Source organism: Mandrillus leucophaeus, unplaced genomic scaffold (genome assembly GCF_000951045.1).
Source record: "Mandrillus leucophaeus isolate KB7577 unplaced genomic scaffold, Mleu.le_1.0 Scaffold174, whole genome shotgun sequence".
NCBI lineage: Eukaryota > Metazoa > Chordata > Mammalia > Primates > Cercopithecidae > Mandrillus > Mandrillus leucophaeus.
The window spans coordinates 1,905,809-1,924,464 of NW_012101743.1; the positions used below are offsets into that span (position 1 = coordinate 1,905,809).

Sequence of the window (18,656 nt, forward strand, 5' to 3'; positions counted from 1 at the left end):
AATACATATTTATTATAATTATTTACCTATAATAAATATGTATTACTTGTAGAGTCCAAACAAACAAAAAATGGTGGAGGGAGAAAACAAACAACTTTTAGTCTGGGACTCAGAAAAAATTTAGACTCGAGCTATAAATGAAAGGTCTTCAGTATGTAGGCAAGGACTGAAATAATTGCGGTAGATGAGATTGCACAGCAAGAATGTAAATATGAACAGCAACACTCAAGAAGAGAAACTGAGTAGCAATTATTCTCCCCAAGAACAGATACACTTTCTATGACCTGGAAAATTCCTCCAAATATATAAAACATGCAACATTACTAACAAGTTCATATCCTTTGTATGAAAGCACCCAACTCTTCAGTTATAGGAACAAATATGGTGATAAATTTCATGTGCGTCTACCATAAGATCTTATGACAATAATAATGGATAACCAAAACCTACAGAATTTCTAAACCAAAATAATTCCAATGTATAAAAAGTAACTGGTCTCAGAATTTCATGTGTTACCCTCTTATTATTTTTATTGGCTAGATCTTCTAGCCAAAGATTTGGCTTACAATTATTGCCACGCTTATTTCACTGACGATAAAACCCTCGTAAGCTTTTAATCTTCAAAAAACACAGAACAAATATCTTCATTGAAAGTGAGAAAACCAAATTATGATAAATTAATAAAAGGACTTATCTCCAATGGCTGATCACCTTGCTAAATTTGTTTTATATGAAGTTAATCACATATGTGTTTATTTACATACATTATGGTAATGTACTATGTGCTTAGGCTTAAAAATATAATTTTGGACTTTTAAAACAAAAGGAAGACTTTCATCTTCCAATTCTTACATTTTACAGATGAGGATGCCGTTTGACAAATAGTAAAGGCTAAATATTTTTAAACATGGAATGACCTGATTCCCAGTCCTGTATTCCCTTGACATTCTACACCATGAAGACATGATTATACATTATGTCAGTACAAAAGTCTGGGCTTATTCCTAGAATCTATACTAAATTCAATTAGCCTATTTTACAGTTTTAAAGATTGTCACTTAATATTAAATTACTTAACTATAAGTAAGAGTTAACTGTGAGAAACAAAAGAAAACTAACCATTTTACTGAATAAAATCACCAGCCAGTAATTGTTGAAAAATGCTATAACTTCTACAGGTATTTACTGAAAGCTTATTGGTGCAAAATCCTGCATTATGCACAATACAGGATATAAAAATACATTAGATGCAGCCAGTCACTCTCTGAAAGGGCTCCCTTAGGCATAACCAAATAAAGGCTCAAATTACTTCAATGCAGAACCAAACATGATAAAATTCATTGCAGTGGTAAAGCAGTTCAGAGGCAAGAAGCTCTCCTGATCATGTGATTGGATTGATCAGATGAGACTTTATGCAGGGTATGGAATTCAATATGGGTCTTGCGGAACAAGTAGGATTTTAATAGTCATAAACAGGAAAGGACAGTCTAGGTGACATTATCGGATTAACAATTTTAAAGGATCATTCTGACTAGAGTGTGAAGAATCCAGTTGGTTGCCAAACATTGTAAAATTTATCCCTAAGTATTTCACGAATGCATTCCCTTTCATTCATTCCCACTGCTATCACCTTTGTTCAGACTCTTCATTTCTTTCTTTGACTACTACCACTGGTCTCCTAATTTTCCCATCCTCCTTCCCCAAATAATCCACACAGCCACCAAAGTGATCTTTCTAGCAGTATAAGGCAGATCACATCACTCTTCCGTTTGTAAGTTTCAGTAGATCTCTGCAGTCTGTGAAGTATGTATACTCCTTAGCATAAACATAAACATAAAATGCTTCTTAACTTGGTCCATACCTCCCTCTCCTAACTCATCTCCAGCCTTTTCTTACTTTGCTCCTTATCATTACAATTAATAATCATCTGATTTTGATTATAGCTCTGTGAATACATCATGCTTTTTCATGTCTTCATGCATAGTAGTGCAATGTGAGGTTAACACTGGATGTTATCCTAAAATTAAGATACAGCTATAGAATAATTTGAAAGTGAAAAGGCAACATGGCTAGATTTGAATTCTGAAACGAGAACTCTAATTAGAACCCAGAGAAAAATGAACTAACCCATTGGTTATTGCAGGATGTCAGGCAAAAGACGAGAGTAGCTTGAACTAAGATGGTGGTAGTGGAGTGGAGATGGAGAGAAGTAAAGGAAACATGACTTCACTCATAAAGCCTGCCCTGACCACCCCACCTCCACAAGACCAGGTGTATATATGTGTTATACACATCCAGTAGCACCCCATACGTCCTTTCAACAGCACTTAAGAAACACAATTATTTGTGTGTATTCCCCACTACACAGAAAACCATGTATTATCATTCACTGCTATATCCCTAGCACCCTACCCAGTAAATGGTGAATAATATTTGTTAAAATGATAAAAATATGATTGTGCAGTGTTTGGTATTCTCTCTCCTGTGTTGGAAATACCAGGCAATATTTTATACTGTGTTTCATCTACGAAAGACTACTTTTAGAAGACTGAAACTCTGTCAGAGCATTACAGAAATGCTTATTAGATCCAGGAATGCAATCAGAAAATACTGCCACAACAAACTGGTGATTCTCACCACAACGTGTCCTCCTAGACATTACCATAATGTATGCATGAGGATGTTCAGATAAGTATACTGTTTGCATCAAAGCAAGCCACATGTGGCTGACTTCTCCCTATACCTCATAAAGCACTAGAATAAAACTTCATATAAGGTAAAATATATGATGGATGGTAGGTTACAAGACTAAACACATGCAAGACTGATAAGAGGTTAATGCCCTTCTACATTGACCTCTGCTCACTCTTAACTCTTTATCTTGCCACCTGTCTTATTAATTTTTCATAACAATTTTCTCCATGACATATATTTATCATCTGACCACACCACACCCCCGGAAGAAGGTCAGTGAGTAGAAGAACTCATCACTTTTCATCATACTTTTGCATGTGAAAATGTTTAGTTCTTACCAATTACACAATAAATATTTGAGTCAGAAACAGAACAAATACAGATTTTTTACTAGTCCTTCATTTATTTAGTAAATTAATGAGCAACTACATAGCAGACATTGTACTAATAATGGAGATACATTTCTTTCAGATATTCATTATCTTATTGAAGATTTGCTTCGCCAAATTTTTTAATATCCTACTAAATTTAATATGATAATTTGGAAAGAATGTATCTCTTCTTAGCATTTAGTCTTTTATCAAGAACCATGGTATGTATAATTCTGCATTCTTAAAATGTCTTCTTTCCTGTCTCTGAGTAGAATTTTTAAATATTCATAATGTAAATCCTAGACATTTTTGTTGGGGTTATTACTAAATATTTATATTTTGTGGCTATTATAAATTGTTTTCCATTATATCTTCTAAACGGTGATTTCTGATACAAATAAAAGGTACTGTTTTTTAAAAATTTTTATTTATATCCAACTATTTTTTATAACTCATTAGTTCCAGCACTAAGGGGTTGTTTTTAAGACTTAGCTTTCATAGATAGAGAAGCCTTAGCTTTTTTATTTATTTCTATTTTTATTGCATATATTTAAAGTGTACAATATGATGTTTTGGTATACATAGACAGAGTGAAATGATTACTATAGTTAAACAAATTAATATATCCATCACCTTCCACAGTTGCCTTTTTGTGTGGTGAGTACACCTAAAATCTACTTCCTTAGCGAATTTTCAGAATACAACATATTATTATTAACTACTGTCCTCATGCCATAGATTACATCTAGACTTATTCACCCTACCTAACTGCACATTTGCATGCTTTGACCTTCTTCTTCCCATTTCTTCCCACTCCTGCCCCTGTGTTTCTATCTATTTGACATTTACAAATATAGTATTTTTTGTTCGAAGTCTGCCTTATTTCATTTAGCATAATATCCTCCACATTCATCCATGTTGTTGTAAGTGGCATTATCTCCTTTTTTTATTATTATTATTATACTTTAAGTTCTACGGTACATGTGCACAACACGCCGGTTTGTTACATATGTATATATGTGCCACGCTGGTATGCTGCACCCATCAACTCGTCATTTACATTAGGTATATCTCCTAATGCTATCCCTCCCCCTTCCCCGCATCCCATGACAGGCCCCAATATGTGATGTTCCCCACCCTGTGTCCAAGTGTTCTCATTGTTCAATTCCCACCTATGAGTGAGAACATGCGGTGTCTGGTTTTCTGTCCTTGCGATAGTTTGCTCAGAATGATGGTTTCCAGCTGCATCCATGTCCTTACAAAGGACATGAACTCATCCTTTTTTATGGCTGCATAGTATTCCATGGTATATATGTGCCACATTTTCTTAATCCAGTCTATCATTGATGGACATCTGGGTTGGTTCCAAGTCTTTGCTAGTGTGAATAGTGTCACAATAAACATGTGTGTGCATATGTCTTTATAGCAGCATGATTTATCATCCTTTGGGTATATGCCCAGTAATGGGGTGGCTAGGTCAAATGGTATTCTAGTTCTAGATCCTTGAGGAATCGCCACACTGTCTTCCACAATGGTTGAACTAGCTTACAGTCCCACCAACAGTGTAAAAGTGTTCCTATTTCTCCACATCCTCTCCAGCACCTGTTGTTTCCTGACTTTTGAATGATTGCCATTCTAACTGGTGTGAGATGGTATCTCACTGTGGTTTTGATTTGTATTTCTCTGATGGCCAGTGATAATGAGCATTTTTTCACGTGTCTGTTGGCTGCATAAATGTCTTCTTTTGAGAAGTGTCTGTTCATATCCTTCGCCCACTTTTTGATGGGGTTGGTTGATTTTTTCTTGTAAATTTGTTTGAGTTCTTTGTAGATTCTGGATATTAGCCCTTTCTCAGATGGGTAGATTGTAAAAATTTTCTCTAGGCATTATCTACTTTTTAAAAGACTGAATAATATCCCATTGTGTGTGTGTGTGTATCACAATTTCTTTATCCAGTCATCCATTGAAAGTTGTTTCCATATCTTAGCTATTGTGTATAATGTTGCAATGAACATGAAAGTACAGATATTTCAAGGAAGTGCTAATTCCATCACTCTTGCATATATACCCAGAAATGGGATTACTGGGTCATACGGTAGTTCTGTATTTAGGTTTCTGAGGAACTTCTGTACTGTTTATCCTAATGGCTGCATCATTTTATATTCCCACCAACAGTGTGCAAGGGTTCTCTTCTCTACATCCTCTCCAACACTTGCTATTGTTTGTATTTCTGATAATGGCCATCCTAATAGGTGCAAGGTGATATTTCACTGTGGTTTTCATTTACATTTCCCTAATGATGTGATGTTGAGCACCTTTTTATATGCCTGTTGGCCATTTCTATGTATTATTTTAAAAAATATATCTATTCAGGTCCTTTGCTCATTTTTAAGTTGTGTTATTTGGTGGGTTTCTTTTCTACTGAGTTATGTAAGTTATGTTACGATATTAACCCTCATCACATACATGGTTTGCAAATATTTTCTCCCAATATGTAGGCTGCCTTTTCATTTTGTTTATTGTTTTCTTTCCCATGAAGAAGATTTTTATGTTGTCCCAACTTGTTTATTCTTGTTTCTGTTGCCTAAGCTTTTGGGGTGATATCCAAAAAAATCTTTGCAAAGGCCAATATCAAGGAGTGTTTCCCTTGTGTTTTCTTCTCTTTTTTGTGACGCTCTTCCTGATAGCTCTGATCCCTTGTGTTTACTTTTAGAAGCTTTATGATTTCAGGTCTTACACTTTGGTATTTAATCCATTTTGTGTTTATTTTTGTGTACAATGTAATATAAGGATCCAGTTTCATTCTTTTGCAAGTGGATATCCAGTTTTCCAAGCACTATTTATCTTCTAAGAATTGGTAATTTTGTCTTCTTCCTTCCATTAGTTATGCCTCTTTACTGACATTGGACAGAATTTATAGATATATATTAAATACTATGTTGATTGTGGGCATCCTCATTTTATTGCTGCTTAAGGAACAACTCTTACATATGACCATTAAGTGTGATGCTGAATTGTTGTCTCAGAGAGATATTTTTTTCTTATTATAAGAGCAAGTTTCTGTCACGAATCTTTTAAGGGCTCTTTTCTATTCTTAAAATGAGCATTTAATTGTTTTCAAACACCTTTGGATTTTCACTTTTGGTTCTCATTATATCTATGCATTCTTTTTTTTTTTTAATTATACTTTAAGTTCTAGGGTACATGTGCATAACGTGCAGGTGTGTTACATATGTATACTTGTGCCATGTTGCTGTGCTGCACCCATCAACTCGTCAGCACCCATCAACTCGTTATTTACATCAGGTATAACTCCCAATGCAATCCCTCCCTCTCCCCCCTCCCCATGATAGGCCCCGGTGTGTGATGTCCCCCTTCCCAAGTCCAAGTGATCTCATTGTTCAGTTCCCACCTATGAGTGAGAACATGCGGTGTTTGGTTTTCTGTTCTTGTGATAGTTTGCTAAGAATGATGGTTTCCAGCTGCATCCATGTCCCTACAAAGGACACAAACTCATCCTTTTTTATGGCTGCATAGTATTCCATGGTGTATATGTGCCACATTTTCTTAATCCAGTCTGTCACTGGTGGACATTTGAGTTGATTCCAAGTCTTTGCTATTGTGAATAGTGCCGCAATAAACATACGTGTGCATGTGTCTTTATAGCAGCATGATTTATAATCCTTTGGGTATATACCCAGTAATGGGATGGCTGGGTCATATGGTACATCTAGTTCTAGATCCTTGAGGAATCGCCATACTGTTTTCCATAATGGTTGAACTAGTTTACAATCCCACTATGAATAACTTTCATGATCTTAAACCATTCTCATGCTGGGATAAAACTTTCTTAGTCAAAAAGAGTTTATTCCCTTTATATATTCTTTTTTATTTTCAGAGTCTTGCTCTGTCGCCCAGGCTGGAAGGCAGTGGCACGATCTCAGTTCACTGCAACCTCCGCCTCCCAGGTTCAGGCGATTCTCATGCCTCAGCCTCCCAAATAGCTGGAATTAGAGGTGTGCACCACCACACCCGGCCAATTTTCTTTGTATTTTTAGTACAGACAGGGTTTCACCATTGACCAGGCTGGTCTTGGACTCTTTACCTCAGATAATCCACCCTCCTCAACCTCCCAAAGTGTTGTGATTCCAGATGTGAGCCCTTTCAGATATTTCTGAATGTTTTTGGTTTTATTGTATTTAGAATTTGAAACTGACCCATAATTTGCATATGGATGCAAGCAACGTTTTTCTCAAGTTTTGACATTTGAATTATGCAGCTTCCCATTATTTTCTATGTTCTGGATCACTTTACTTAGAATCAGAATTATATTTCTTTCAAAGGGGCTTTATTTATAAGAAAGGTTACAAGAGAAGAAAATCAAAAGTCATTGTGTTATAAACTAGGGGCCATAAGACTAGGTCTCTCTGTAATGCCAGATTTAGCTCAAGTTATCATTCAGTTACCTTGCCATTTACAAAGGTATTAGCTTAGAATTAAAAGTACAAAGAACTTTTCTTCTGTAAAGTGGTCTTATTAATTACTTAGATCCTATGTGGAATCTAGTATGTACATTCACTTCTCTGGTTTGTGGCCAATAATGCATTTATAATGTGTAAAACTGTAAAAAAAAAAAAACTATAAAACTAAAACTGTAAAACTTTTGGAAGAAAGCCTCAAATTTGGAAGGGCAAAGATTTCTTGGGCAAGATACAAAAAGCACCAAGCATAACAGAAGAAAAATGATAAACTGAACTTCATTTAAAAAAGAACTACTGCTCATCAAAAGACACAAATACCAGAATATGAGGGTAAGTCATGGACTGGAAGGAAATATTCACAGTACAAACACCTATATATCCAGAGTGAATTAAAAACTCCTAATAATCAAAATAAAATAACAACCCATTTTAAATGGCCAAAACACTTGAACATATGCTTCTAAAATATATCCAAATAGCTAATAAACATATGAAACCTATTCATATCATTAAACATGAGGAAAATGAAGAGTGAAAACCATAATGAGGAAGTACTACGCACCCACAGAATGGCCAAAATTAAAGAAGCTAACAATATCAAGTGTTAGTAAAGATTCTCACTTATTATTGGTGGGAGTATAAAATGATACAACTATTTTCAAAAAACATTTGGCAGTTTCTACAAACGTTAAACAACAGTAGCTTACTCTATGTCCCAGCAATTCCACTTCAGTATACTGTAAATCTAAACAAAATGAGTGCATGTGGCCAAAATAAGTTTTACACAAGAATCCTAATAACAGTTTTATGCATTACAGCCAAATGTTGGATACACCTTAAATGACTATCAACAGGAAAACAGATAGAATAAATTGTTGTATATTTAAACAATGAAATATTACATAGCAACAATAAAGAAGGAGCTGCTGATACATGCAGCTATAAATTCAACATCCTTTGATCTACTCCTGTTTTCACCCAACATGGCCACATATTATCCCTGCTATGATTTCCCTATTTTCTATATCTGTGAGCAAGTCTATTTTATAGCTCCTAAGGTGAATATTCCACCCTAGCCCACGTGATAGTACAGTAGTCCCTGCTTATGCATGGTTTCACTTTCCCCTGGTTTCAGTTACCCATGGTCAACCACATTCTAAAGAAAATATCAAGTAGAAAACTCCAGGAATAAACAATTTATAAGTTTTCAATTATGTATAATTCTGAGTAAGGTGATGAAATCTTGCACTATCCTACTTCACTCCACCCCACCCACAACATGAATTATCTCTTTGACCAGCATCCATGCTATAAATGCTACCCACCCATGAGTCACTTAGTAGCCAGTTCAGTTATCAGATCAACTGCTGAGGTATTTCAGTGCTTGTGTTCACGAAACCCTTATTTGACTTAATAATGGCCCACAGTGCAAGAATAGTGATACTGGTGACTTGGATATGTCAAAGAGAAGTTATAAAGGGCTTCCTTTAAGTGAAAGGGTCAAAGTTCTTGACTTATAAAAGTATGCTCTCCCTCCACCAGGACACAGGTTTACCTACGTAAGAAACATGCACATCCTGCACATGTGTCCCAGAACTTAAAATTAATTTTAAAAAATCATATGCTGAGGTTGCTAAGATCAACAGTAGCAAAGAAATCTTCTGTTGGTGAAACTGTGGAGAAGGAAGAAGCAGCTCGTGCTAGTTCTGCTGTCACACTAAAACTGCAAGTTATGACCGCAGTGCATGATAAGTGCTTAGTTAAGATGGAAAATGTTTATATTTGTGAGTAGAAGATATGAGCAGAAATATGCTCTGATTGATGGCAGTTGGATTCGGTACTATCCTCAGTTTCAGGCATCCTGGGAGCCTTGAAATGTATCCTGCATGGATAAAGGGGAACTACTTATACATTCCAACAAACAGGCACCCTCATATTATATTTCCCTAATGGGATTATTATGAAAAATTCCCTCTATGGTATCTGTCAAATAACAGTGACTTTATATATGTTCCCTTCTTACCTCAACCTTTCCTACATTTTCTTTACATCTTACAACATGCCTGTATTTTAAAATACGTCAGAATTGAAAAACACTAATACTACATTTTCAAAATAATTAAAATCTCACTTTTACATTTGAATAACATGAGGGATCTTCAAAAAGTTCATGCAAAGTGTGTATTTTGAAAAAAACTGTGCACGGATTTCAATTTTTTTGCAGGAAAATAAACTCATAGTAATGTGTTATAACATGCCTGAACAGGACCTGGTTTGAAGCACTAAGAAGTATAAGACATCATTTTGAAAAGAGACCCTATCAAAGAAACATGAACTCTGCTAAAATTGAAACAAGAACAAACATCAAATTTTTCACAAAGTTTGGGTGGAAGAATGGTGAAATCGTTGATGCTTTATGAAAAGTTTATGGGGACAATGCCCCCAAAGAAATCAGCAGTTTACAAATGGATAACTCATTTTAGAAAGGAATGAGATGATGTTAAAGATGAAGCCCGTAGCAGCAGATGATCCAAATCAATTTGCAAGGAAAAAATTAATCTTGCTCATGCCCTAATTAAAGAGGACCAATGAATAACAGCAGACATGATACCCAACACCACAGATACCTCAGTTGGTTCAGCTTACACAACTCTGACTGAAAAATTCAAGTTGAGCAAACTTTCCACTTGATAGGTACCAAAACAATTACACCCAGATCAGCTGCAGAGAAGAAAAGAGCTTTCAATGGAAAATTTTAAACAAGTAGGATCAAGATTCTGAAGTATTTCTTCAAAGAATTGTAACATGAAATGAAACATGGCCTTACCAGTATGATTCTGAAGACAAGCACAATCAGAGCAATGGCTAGGAAAAGGTAGAAGTAGCCCAGTCAAAACAAAAGCAGAGTGGTCACGAGCAAAAGTCACAGCCAACAGTTATTTTGGGATGATCAAGACGTTTTGCTTGAGGATTTTCAGAAGGGCCAAAGGACTATATCATCTGTTTATTATGAGAGTGTTTTGAGAAAGTTAGCCAAAACATTACCAGCAAAATGCCTAAGACAGCTTCACCAGAAAGTTCTTCTTCACCATGACAATGCTTCTGCTCATTTCTCAAACAAGGGCAATTTTGTGAGAGTTTTGATGGGAAATCACTAAGCACCCTTCTTACAGTACTAATTTGGCTCCTTCTGACTTCTTTTTGTCTCCTAGCCTTAAAAACCCTTTAAAGAGCACCCATTTTTCTTCACTTAATAATGTAAAAGAGACATCACTGATATGGTTAAATTCCCAGGGCCCTCAGTTCTTTACAGATAGACTAAATGGCTGGTATCAACACTTACAAAAGCATCTTGATTTGGGTGGAGCTTATATTAAGAAACACTTGTTTTTTATCTTTATCTTTTATTTCCATTTTTCCATGAACTTTTTAAAGTTCCCTCATACTAGCTTATATATACTGCTTACTATCTGCCCAGCTCACTCACTCATGCCTGCTCTCCATTTTTTTCTCTCTCTCCACACATACACACACACTTTCACACATCCCCCACCTTTCACACTTATTTAATCTTCACAACAACCCTGCAATGTAGGTACTATTATTAACACCATTTCATAGGTGAGGAAGTTGAGGCATAGAATGACTACGAAACTTGCCCAAGGCTACACCACTAGTAAGCATCAGAGCCAGGATACAGACAACTCTAACATACTATTCCAAATGTTTCACCTAAACTGTACAATTAAGCTACTGGGAATAAGAGAGACTCTGTCATAGCTGCAAAACAAGGCTATTTTTCTTTAAATAATAAATTTAAAATCCTAGTTTGTCAGAAGAAGCTTTAAATATCTCATAGTAACTCCCTGAAAAGGTTTTAACTGGATTTTTAAATAACATAAATATATACAATCACAGGACAATCCTATTTTTAAAAATGTGTTGTTGGCACATCTATTCTTAAGCTATGGATACCTCTATTTATTGAAAGATATGCCTTTAAAACTGAAAATTCAAATAAATATCTCCAATGACTGTATTCCAGCTGTTCATAATTTATATCAGTTATATTTTCTAAATATATCCTCTATTTTTTCATTATCTCAGGACACATTGTCACTAACATCCTCTTTATTCGATTTCTTTGTCACTTAGTCATTCTCTAATTCATTCATACAGTAAACACTTATTTTATACCAAGTATTCAACAAATATTTATTGAGTGCCTGCTATGTTAGGTATAAAAATAGATAGGAAAGACATTATATAAGTTAAACTGTTTCCATAAATATACCGGTTACGAAGTATTGCAGCAACCAATTCCCCTCTATGCAGATGATCCATCACCTCTAAAAGTTGGATAATGACCTGTTCAGGAGGAAAAGAAGCCAATATTTACTATGAAGATTAATACTAGAGTTTTCAAACTGTTCTGTTTTTATAATATTTTTATATATTTCATGGTTGAATTAAAGGCAAAATGTATGCCCCTGTACTTAATGTCCATATTACATCTTAAGAAAATTGAAATTGAATCTTAGTTAAAAAACTTAAAGTAAAAAATCTACAAAATTTAATAGTGAATCGCTAAATACTATTGACTAAATTTCATGTGAAATCAGTAACTAATGATTATCCATGGAAAAGCAACCAAGTGGAATAGTCCTCCCTTATCCATGGTTTGGCCTTCTGCAGTTCAAAAAATATTAAATGGAGCATTCTCAAAATAAACAATTCACATGTTTTTAAATTGCACACCATTCTGAATAGCAGGATAAAATTTCACACTATCCTGCTGCACCTCACCTGAGATGTTAATCATCCTTTTGTGCAGCGTATCCATGCTATATATGCCACTTGCTTGCTGGCCACTTAGTAGCAGTCTCAGTTATCAAAAAAAAAAAATAGTATATATAGGGTTTGGTACTATCCCTGGTTTCAGGCATCCACTGGGGGTCTTGGAACATACCACCTGCAGACAAGAGGGACTATTTATACAGGACATTGGAATAAACTGAGAATCAGAAGACCTAAGGAGTCTGTGTGAAGTTGGGTTAGACAAGAGAAGTTAGAAGGGGGGAGGTGAGGCAAATACATGCCACATAGATACAGACACACTGATTCCCATGTTACCTGGGGGACTTGGGTCTGAGAAGTCTATAAACAGGGAACACAATTTTAGAATTGGTTGCAAAAAAATATAAGCTAGAAAGGTATAGTACTTTGAAATTCGAAAGACATAAAATAGGGCATAGAAATCTTTTCTTGGCCTGGGTTGAATTTTTGTTTCGGTGATTATTTTTGTAGGAGAAGAGTAGATGAGTTTTGGTAAACTGAACTATATCTAAAATACTTACATTTTAGTAATGCCAATGTATAGCACTGGGAAGGTAGATATATTTTATGTATTTATTCCATTCATTTCAGATATATTGGGAAGCAAAATGTATATTCTACTTAAATATCTCTTGTTAATAAAATCAATTTATTACATTGGGAAGATAAAAATGCATAATACACAATTTGGTTTGTTCATAAAGTTATGATGGCTGGGTGCAGTGGCTCACGCCTATAATCCCAGCACTTGGGGAGGCCGAGGCGAGCAGACTGCTTCAGGCCAGGAGTTTGAGACCAGTCTGGACAACATGACAAAACTCCACCTCTATAAAAATACAAAAATGAGCTGGGCATGGTGGTACGCGCCTGTAGTCCCAGCTACTCAGGGGGCGGAGGTGGAAAGACCTCTTGAGCCCAGGAGGCAGAGGTTGCAGTGAGCCAAGATCACAGAACTGCACTCCAACCTGGGTGGAAGAGTGAGACCCTGTCTCAAAAAATAATGATAAAAGAAAAAGAAAAAAAAGCTATGTGAAGATCTAAAATAATTAAGCAAGCAGGAGGAGGGATTCTTCATTGTCGCCAGCCCTCTTCCAGCCCCTGAATTTAAGGAAAAGAAATAGAAGAGGAAAAAATACTCTGTTTATTGGGTTTTCATAATTTTAAAAGGAAATAAATCAAATGACATCATTTATGTTTATTTGTACAATCATTTTTCTGCTTATAATTCTGTTATTACAAGTAAAGAAACTGAGTAGGCTAAATGAAATTAATATTTTACAGAATCTCACATGAACTGATCTTTGATTTACCTTTTCCAAAACATGTTAAAGTGATGAGAGAATTTGAGATGTTAAAAAGTTTTAATTATGTTTAGACTATACAATTATTTAGAAGATGTTGAAAAGGGAAAAATCTATATCTAGATGACTGCTAGAAATCTGATAATGTAAAACTAAATAACTCATGCCCTGTTTCACTAATTGCATCTAGGATGAAACATATAGGTCCTGAAATTGGGCATGCAAATTTTCTCTTAATCTCCGCTATGGTTTGAATGTGCCCTCAGAAAAGCAAGTGTTGGAAACTTGACCTCAACACAGCAGTGTTGGGAGGTGGGGCCTAACAGGAGGTGTTTGGTCATGGGGGCACCACCCTCATGAAGGATTAATGTCATTAACATGGGAGTGCGTTCCTTATAAAAGGACAAGTTCAAGTTCATCCTCCTCTTGTGTGTCCTCTCTCTCTCTCTCTCTCTGCCTCTTTTTGCCCTTCCAACTTCTGCCATGGGATGACACAGCAAGAAGGCCCTTGTCAGATGCCAGCCTCTTTATCTTGAATGTCCTAGCTTCCAGAACTGCGAGAAATAAATTTCTGCTCATTGCAAATTAATCTGTTATATTTAAATTATAATGTACTCTGTTATAGCAGCACAAAACAGAACAACACAGTATTCTTGTTTCAACCAATCCTCATACTATGCCTGGATTTCGAGTCTGGGACATTCTCATTCAGATTCTCTAGAAAATAAACTTTTTGGTCTCCTAAGGAGCAGGGAGTAGGTGACAGGACATGGAACTGCAGCCACTTATCAAAAAGATTTTCAACAAATAACTCATGTATCCAATCTCATGACACATTCCTGCCTTCCACAGACCAGGTGCCTCCAAATCTTAAAATATTAGGAGTTCTATGGGAAGAATTAGCTGGTTTCTCTCAGAAGCTCATGTAGAAGGAGATATTTTGAAGTTGAAACTTCCATTGCAATAAGTAAAAGTTAGTTAGAACCTTGCATCTATCAATGCTTCTACTCCTGTTCTCTTTGTGTTATTGAGTTTTTCCATGATCTTACGCTCGTTTTCATGGAGTTAGGAAGGGAGAAGTAAACATATGTGATCAAATTTATCTGGGAATTAACTTTAACCAAAATTTTTAGCCAGGGAACATACATATGCATGTGTGTGTGTATACACACACACACACACACACACACATATATATAGACAAATATATATTTGAAAATCAGCACAGCTCCAATATGGGGATAGAAGAGAGATAGACTAGATATCTAGAGATCAGTTAAGAAAGTTCTTCTAGAGTCAAGAACTGAGATAAGAGCCCAGACAAGGTCTATGGGAATAGCCAGAGTGAACTAGGACTGATTGACTAAAAGATCATGAATAGATATTACAGGGATAGGGATATCATAAACAAAATCACAAAATCTGTTTAAATAACTGGGATGAGGATGAAGATATCAAGTGAGGTAGCACATAGACAATCAGGAAAAATATTGAAAAAAGGAGAACAATCGTCTGATATACACACATTTATGTACCATAGGACACACCAAACAGTGTCTAACAGAAAATTGAAAAGATTACATCTAGATTTAGATTGGAACTAGAAGTGTCAATGTAGGAATACTTAGCCAATTAAGTAACAAGGGAAGTGATGAGATTGGGAAATGTTACTCAAGTGAAGGCAGTCAGAGCAAGATGGCTGAATAGAAGCCTCAAGTGATCATCCCTCCTGTAGGAAGATGAAATTGAACTATTTACACCTAAAAGAACTTTCATAACAACCAAAAATCAGGTGAACGATCACAATACCTTGTTTTAACATCATATTAAGGAAAGAGGCCCTGAAGATGGTAGGATATACAGCCTTTAATCACCTACACCACTCCGCCCTCCATCCCCTGGCAGTGGCGTGGCCACATTGTGCAGAGGGAAAATCTGTGCACTAGAGGAGAGAGACTGCAGTAATGGTGGGACTTTCCTTGGGAACTCAGTGTTACCCTGTCAGAGTAGTAAGCAACAAGGGGAAAAACTCAGCCAACAACCATGGAGGGAGCATTTAGACCAGGCATAGGAAGAGATAAATTGCTTATCCCAGTGATTAGAACCTGAGTTCCATCAAGCCCTGTTACCATGGGCTAAAGCACTCTGGCATTCTAAATAAACTGAGAAGGCAGTCCAGGTCACTAGGACTGCAATTCCTAGGCAAGTCCTGGTGTTGTGCTGCGCTCAAAGCCAGTGGATGTGGGGTGTACATGACCCAGTGAGATACAAGCTGGTGCACCCAAGGGAGTGCTTGCATCAGCCCTCCCATAACCCCAGGCAGCACAGTTCACAGCTACGGGAGAGACTCCTTCCTTCCACTTGAGGACAGATGGGAAAGAGATGATTTTGTCTCGCAACTTGGATACTAGCTTACCTACAGTAGGCTAGGGCAGTAGGCACAGTTCTGAAGCCCCCATTCCAGGCCCTAGTTCCCAGATGACATTTCTACAGACACCCTGAGCAAAAAGGAAACCTGCTGACTTGAAGGGAAGGATCCAGTCCCAAGCAGGATTCATCATCTGCTGATTAAAGGGCCCTTGGGCCCTGAAAAGTCAGCAGTGGTGGCGAGGCAATACTCACTGTGGGTTTTGGGTGAGACTCAGAGCCATGCTGGCTTCACGTGTGACCCAGAACATTCCTAGATGTGGTAGCTATATGGAGAGACCACAGTGGGGTAAAGGACCAAGCAGGCTCCTACAGTCCCCAATTCCAGGCCTTGACTCCTGGACGGTATTTCTGGACCTGCCCTGGCCAGAGGGGAGCCCACTGCCCTGAAGAGAAAGACTCAGGACAGGCAGCATTTACCACAAGCTGACTGAGGAGCACTTGGGTCTTGAGTGAACATCACTGGTAGCTAGATAGTACTAATTGCAGCTGTGGGGTAAGAAAAGGCTCCTATAACACAGTGAAATATAATTACAAGGAGTGGCTCCTCTGCTTCAGGAAAGGAGTGGGAAAAGTGGGAAGGACTTTGTCTTTCAACTTGAGTGCCAGCTCAGTAACAGTAGAACAGAGCACCAGTTAAGATTCCTAAGGTTTCCGACTCTAGGCCTTAACTCCTAGACAGGATCTCTGGACACACCCAGGGCCAGGAAGAACTCACCATGCTGAAGGGAAAGACACAAGCCTGGCTGCTGGATTCACCACTTGCTGATTGTAGAGCACTTGGGCCTTGAATGAACATAAGCAGTAGCCAGGAAGTGGTTACCATGAGCCTTGGGCAAGACCTAGGGCTGTGCTAGCATCACGTGGGACCCAGTGCAGTCCCAGTGGTGGTTGCCATAGAGGTTCTGGTGTCACTTCTCCCTCTGCTCTAAACAATTCAGAAAAGAGAGAGAGAAAGAGAGAGAGATTGAGAGAGAGACTCCATTTGTTTGGGAGAAATTAGAGGAAGAGAACAAGAGTCTCTGCCTGGTAATCCATAGAATTCTTCTGGATCGTAGCAAAAACAACCAAGGCAGTATCTCCAAGAGTTTGCAAGAGCCACAGCGTTGCTAGGCTTGGGATGCCCACTAATGAAAATATAGCCACAGTGACCAAAGGCTTAGATCACAACACCCATTTCCCTTTAAATACCTGGAAAGCCTTCCCAAGAAGGACGAGTAAAAACAAGTCCACACTGCAAAGATTACAATAAATACGTAACTCTTCAACGCCCAAACACCAACGAAAATCTACAAACATTGAGACCACCCAGGAAATATGACCTCACCAAACAAACTAAATGAGGCACCAGAGACCAGCCTTAGAGAGACAGGGATATGTCACATTTCAGATGGAGAATTCAAAATAGCTGTTTTGATGAACCTCAATGAAATTAAAGATAACACAGAGAAAGAATTCGGAATCTTATCAGACAAGAGCTGAAAAATACAAATGCCATACTGAAGAATGAGTCAGAGTCTCTCAACAGTAGAACTGATAAAAGAGAAGAAAGAATTAGTGAGCTTGAATATAGGTTATTCGAAAATAGAGAAACCAAAGAAAAAATAAAAAAGAATAAAGTATACCTACAATAGCTAGAAAAATAGTCTCAAAAGGGCAAATCAGGGAGTTATTGGCCTTAAAGAAGTGGTAGAAAGAGAAATGAGGATAGAAAGTTTATTCAAAAGGATAATAACAGGGAACTTCCCAAACCTAGAGAAAGATATAAATATTCAAGTATAAGAAGGTTACAGAACATCAAGCAGATTTAGCTCAAAGAAGACTACTTCAAGGCATTTAATAATCAAACTCCCAAAGGTAAAGGACAAAGAAAGGATCCTAAAGCAGCAAGAGAAAAGAAACAAATAACATACAATGGAGCTCCCATAACCTGGCAGCAGGCTTTTCAGTGGAAACCTTACAGGCCAGGAGAGAGTGGCATGACATATTTAAAGTGTTGCAGGAAAAAAAAAAAAAAAAAAAAAAAAACCTTTTACCCTAGAATAGTATATCTGGCAAAAATATCTTTCAAACATGAAGGAGAAATAAAGACCTTCCTTGACAAACAAATGCTGAGGAATTTCATCAACACCAGATCTGTCCTAGAAGAAATGCTAAAGGGAGTTCCTCAATCTGAAAGAAAAGGATATTATTGAGCAAGACAAAATCTTCAGAAGGTACAAAACTTACTGGTAATGATAAGCACACTGAAAAACACAGAATATTATAACACAGTGAAATATAATTACAACTTTTCACAGCATAAACAGTATAACAAGATATAAATAGAAACATCAGGCCAGGCACAATGGCTCATGCCTGTAGTCCCAGTACTTTGGGGGGCCAAGGTGGGTGGATCACTTGCACCCAGGAGTTCAAGACCAGTCTGGGCAACATGGCAAAACTCTGTCTCTACAAAAAATACAAAAACTAGCCAGGCATGGTGGCGCATGCCTATAGTTCCAGCTACTAGGGAGGTTGAGGTGGGTGGATCACTTGAGGCCAGG

The 18,656-nt window shown here is 37.1% G+C and overlaps 1 protein-coding gene across 2 annotated transcripts in view; it reads right to left on the bottom strand.

Moving 5' to 3' along the window:
• KLHL13 (kelch-like family member 13) overlaps positions 1 to 18,656 on the bottom strand; it is a 195,461-nt gene that overhangs the window by 110,762 nt on the left and 66,043 nt on the right. The window contains exon 2 of one of the 2 annotated variants that reach the window (XM_011977131.1): positions 11,841 to 11,914. In XM_011977131.1, the coding sequence (XP_011832521.1) occupies positions 11,841 to 11,890 (50 nt within the window). In that variant the 5' untranslated portion in view covers positions 11,891 to 11,914. Of the gene's footprint in view, positions 1 to 11,840; positions 11,915 to 18,656 lie in introns of those variants that run through there. The other variant, XM_011977127.1, reaches the window with a different exon arrangement.